We start from the raw sequence: 4231 nt of genomic DNA, 5'->3' as shown, positions 1-4231 counted from the left end.
TAAAGTGCTATTAACTTAACAAAAAACCAAGTTTATCATGCAAGTACGAAACATATCGACGTACGATTTCACTTTGTGCGGAAAATAATAGATGAGGGAAAGATTCTTCTTTAGAAAATGAAGACCACAGAGAACCCTGCAAATATGTTGACCAAGGTGGTGACGACAATCAATTTTGAGTATCGTCTAAACTTGATCAATATCTTACAAGTTTGAAAGCAGTCAAAGAATGCAGAGACTAGAGGATGGTTTGTTGATAGTCAGCTCAAATTTAAAAAATTTTGTCGAATTAGAGAATTGTTGAAAAGTCAAGCTTCAAGCATGCAATTGTTGAGTAGTTGCATGAGATAGCTAGCATGCAATTGTTGAGCTGAGTAGTTGCATGAGACAACTAGCATGCAATTGTTAAGCTAGCATGTAGACTTTGACTACAATTGCATGACAAAGTTGGCACCAATTACCAAAATTTCCAATTTGGCAAATTGAAGCCAAATTGAAATCAGAAATAGAAGGGTCATTCTTCATTTTTTACACATCCCATTTTTGTTGAGAGCAATTGCAAGTGAAACAATTTGCGAAATTTGAGAGAGCTTCTACTTGAATATTCTAGTGAGGATCTAATTGGGTGTATTGGGTAATTAAGTTTTGAGAGTTTTTTTCACTTTTGTAAATTCTCATTTATTAGTGAAATTATCTTCCAGTCTTTGTCCATGAACGTAGGCTTTTATGCCAAACCATGTAAATTATTGTGTCCTATATTTCTTTGCATTTATTTATCACCATATTTATATTTCTCCAAAAGTCGTAGTCACTAGAATATTAGTAATTGCTCAACCCGCGCTTCCGTAACAATTGGGAAACAGGGTTTATGAAAGGTGGATGCGCAACAGCTCCCTTCGAATCAGTTTGGTGGCAAAGAGGTTGTATAAAGGTGGTAGGGAGATTGGGCAGCTATGTAAAGAAGCCATTGGTGGCGCCCAATAAGTGGTGGCTTGAGTTTTGGTTGTGCTCATGCATACTAGGGTTTAAAGAGTGTGGGTTTGAGGGGATTGGTGGCAATTGGTGGGTAAGAGGCGATTGTTGGGACTGTTTGAGGTTCATGGTGGTTCCATTGGCAAGCAAACACCACCAACAAAGATAGGCAAGGTGACAATGGCATGGAGAGACTTTGAAAGGTTTGTTACGGCCTAGGGTTTATGGTTTGAAGCGTTAGCGGCTGTTGTGGGGGCTGTCGGTCTATAGGGATGTCGTCGACATTGAGAGGAGGTTCCGACGGTGGTAAATCACCACCACTTGTGGATGTTGTGCTCATGGGAGTCCAATCAAGGTTCTATCCCTCTCATGCCCCGACAGTGGTTGACAGAGCGATACCTTAACAAGTTTTTTTTTCCCACAATTAGATTGAGACCGAATATATAATTGGTACAAATAAAATATATGATTTTATCACATGATTTTTTTAGTTATATCCTACTGGCAAATTAATATTCTTCCCAACCATACGAGTGAGATTCGAATCTCCGACTTACTATTTTCACTTAAGAGATTTTACTAACTAAAATAACTAACACACACTTATTACATGATTTAACTCAAAAATGAAGCTTTTATGTTTCTTCAATGACCTAAAATAATTATATTCGTTTTCAAAACTTAAGTACCCAACTATAATCTACACGATTGTTGTAGAATCAGATAAAAAAATGGTCTCTTAATGATCATTTCTTTCCAAAGAAAAAAATAGAAGATCAAAGAATTTGATAAAAGATTTGTTTGGTAGACAAGAAAGCAAAAGGGGAGTGAAGGAAAGTTAAGGAGAGAGAATGAGCAAAAGGAAACAAATTTATTAACCCAGCTCAATGACAAATCTGTACAAGCATGGTATTTATTTTAGCGATGGGATAACTAACATACAAATAGCTACTATTTGGATATAATAAACCCAATAGCTACTGTTTCTATCAAAAACTGCACGCTCCTCAAAACCTTAAATGGAAATATTGTTTTATTTAATAATGTGAGCATTGAGCTAGGGCCACCAGCCACTCATGGATGTGAAGTGGACCCAAACCCAACAATGTCTTTAAGAGAGACTGGTGCTATTGACACCGCCATAAAACTCAATCAAAACCCCATTTTCATGTTCGTAGCTCCATCAGTCACTTAAAAAGACAAAAATAAATTTAATTAAAATCAAATATAATTTCTTTTTATTACTAACTCTTCATACCCCATCAATTACTTTAATGGAGTTTTTTATTTTGCTTTTAATTTTTATACGAATTTCTGCACAGAAAAAATAATTGCACACTTGGTAATGAAAATTCAATAAATTTTATAAATCTCATTTTTATTTATTTATTATGATTAAGATTTGAAAAACTACTTACAAGTTTTCTACTTTATCACTTCAAAATCTTTTTGAAAATATCGAAAAAAAAAAGTAAATTCACTCTATATTATGTAGGTAAAACAAGGAGTTCATGATGTGGGCGTGAAGAGATTTTTAAAAAAGAAGAAAATATATGAACGGAGGTTTAATTAATTTGTATATGTGCTTTTGTTTTTCATGTAATTTCAAAACAAAATTTATCTTGTAAAAAAACTATTGGTGCAAAAATGGGATTTTATAAGGATAATGAAGGCTTGAACGAGAGCCAATAATATCACTTTTTAAGAAAAGTGGCAACTATCTGACCCTACATTTTATCCTCAATCCCACTTTTAAATTGCTCTCATAGACCAGTAGATTTCAAATGTGACAATAGGGGTCTCTTAGGATAAAAATGATGGGGTCAAGTAGGGTTACTCTCTTAAGAATCCCACAATAATTTGCTCTCAATTATTGGTGCAATAGTTGATCTTATGGCTTTTCCTTTAAATAAATAAATACTGCCTCTCTATGCACTGGGCACCAACAATTCCCTCTCCCTAACAAGTTTATCCAAGCACTAATAAGAGAAAAAATTTGTTTTCCAAACTCCACTTTTACAGACAAGAGACCAGTAAATAAATAATGAGATAAGCTTCGTCATGTAATTAATATTATTTTATTTCCTCGATCACTAAAAATAAATAAAGAATTAAAAGATCATTTTATGATCTAAACATGACTAACAAGTCGAAACTGGGCTTTGTCCAACATAATTTTGTATTACCCCTTCAGGTTCCAGAGGCACAATACTTATAACAACAGTTTCTTGTACCGGGGCCGTGGATGATGCTAGTGAGCTAGCCTGCTGCTGGCTGCATCCCACGATTTTCTCGCAAGTTTCAATCAGGCAATGCCTGCATTTTGGGCATGAAGAATTTGATCTAAGCCACCTATCGATGCAACGAACGTGAAAGCCATGGTTGCATTTAGGCAGGAGCCTCACACGTTCACCAAGTGCAAAATCTGAGAGGCATATGACACATTCTGCGTCCAAGCCTGGAAGCTTCAACTCTGCCGAGTATTTTACTACTGGAAAAGCCTTGAGGGCTTTTTTGTTGATACCTTTGTTGATCGCTTTGGTGGCTGAGGAGTTGGTGCCAGAATCTGAGGATAGTAATAGTCTTAAGCTACTTAATGCACACTTGATTACAAAATTTAATACTATTGTGCAAATAACTGTGCACACTAGGACTGAAAGAACGATTAGAACATTTTTGTCCAAGTTGCTTTCGCTTGAGAAAAGAGAAGGATGAGGAGGAGCTGTGGCTGGAGGTTGGTTAAGGGGATTGTGGGTGGGTAATAATTTTCTTGAGTGCAATTTTCTGGGAAAATCTTGGAAGAGTTGAGTGGAGGAGAAAGAGGAGGTTGTTGACATGTTTATCAGTTTAGGGCTAAGTTAAGAGACTTGTTCGTTGAACTTATTGGAGATGGAAACCAAAATGGCCTAATGGCGTTATAAATAGAAAAAGTTATTAGATTATTATATTTGTTTTTATAATGATATGTAGTACCGTATATGATTTGATAATTAAGTGTATGCTAATCTAAAAATTTTATATTGTTTTTATATATTAGCTCTTTTGTAAGATTTCTATATTAGATAATTATGTACCCACTTGTGGGAGTGGGACTGTTGAAAAGATTATTCTATTTCCTACAACTCAGAGAAATGGCACAAGATCATGTCTATTTTAATCACAGGGATTAGGATTTGTTGTTGATTTGAGATTCTCATGAACTACAAATGATTTGGTTCTTTTGGCGTTAATTAGTGAAAAAGTAATGTAAAAATCTCAA

The 4231-nt window shown here is 35.1% G+C and overlaps 1 protein-coding gene across 1 annotated transcript; it reads right to left on the bottom strand.

The window, feature by feature from the left end:
• Positions 1–3113: 3113 nt before the first annotated feature.
• LOC18037485 (RING-H2 finger protein ATL78) lies at positions 3114–3809 on the bottom strand. The gene has a single exon (XM_006427788.2). It carries the CDS (start codon positions 3807–3809, stop codon positions 3114–3116), a length of 696 nt encoding a protein of 231 aa, XP_006427851.1.
• Positions 3810–4231: the final 422 nt, after the last annotated feature.

Source organism: Citrus clementina, unplaced genomic scaffold, assembly GCF_000493195.1.
Source record: "Citrus clementina cultivar Clemenules unplaced genomic scaffold, Citrus_clementina_v1.0 scaffold_7, whole genome shotgun sequence".
Classification (NCBI taxonomy): Eukaryota; Viridiplantae; Streptophyta; class Magnoliopsida; order Sapindales; family Rutaceae; genus Citrus; species Citrus x clementina.
The sequence above is the reverse complement of the archived record's forward strand: the minus strand, read 5'-3'. Positions and strand labels throughout refer to the sequence as shown.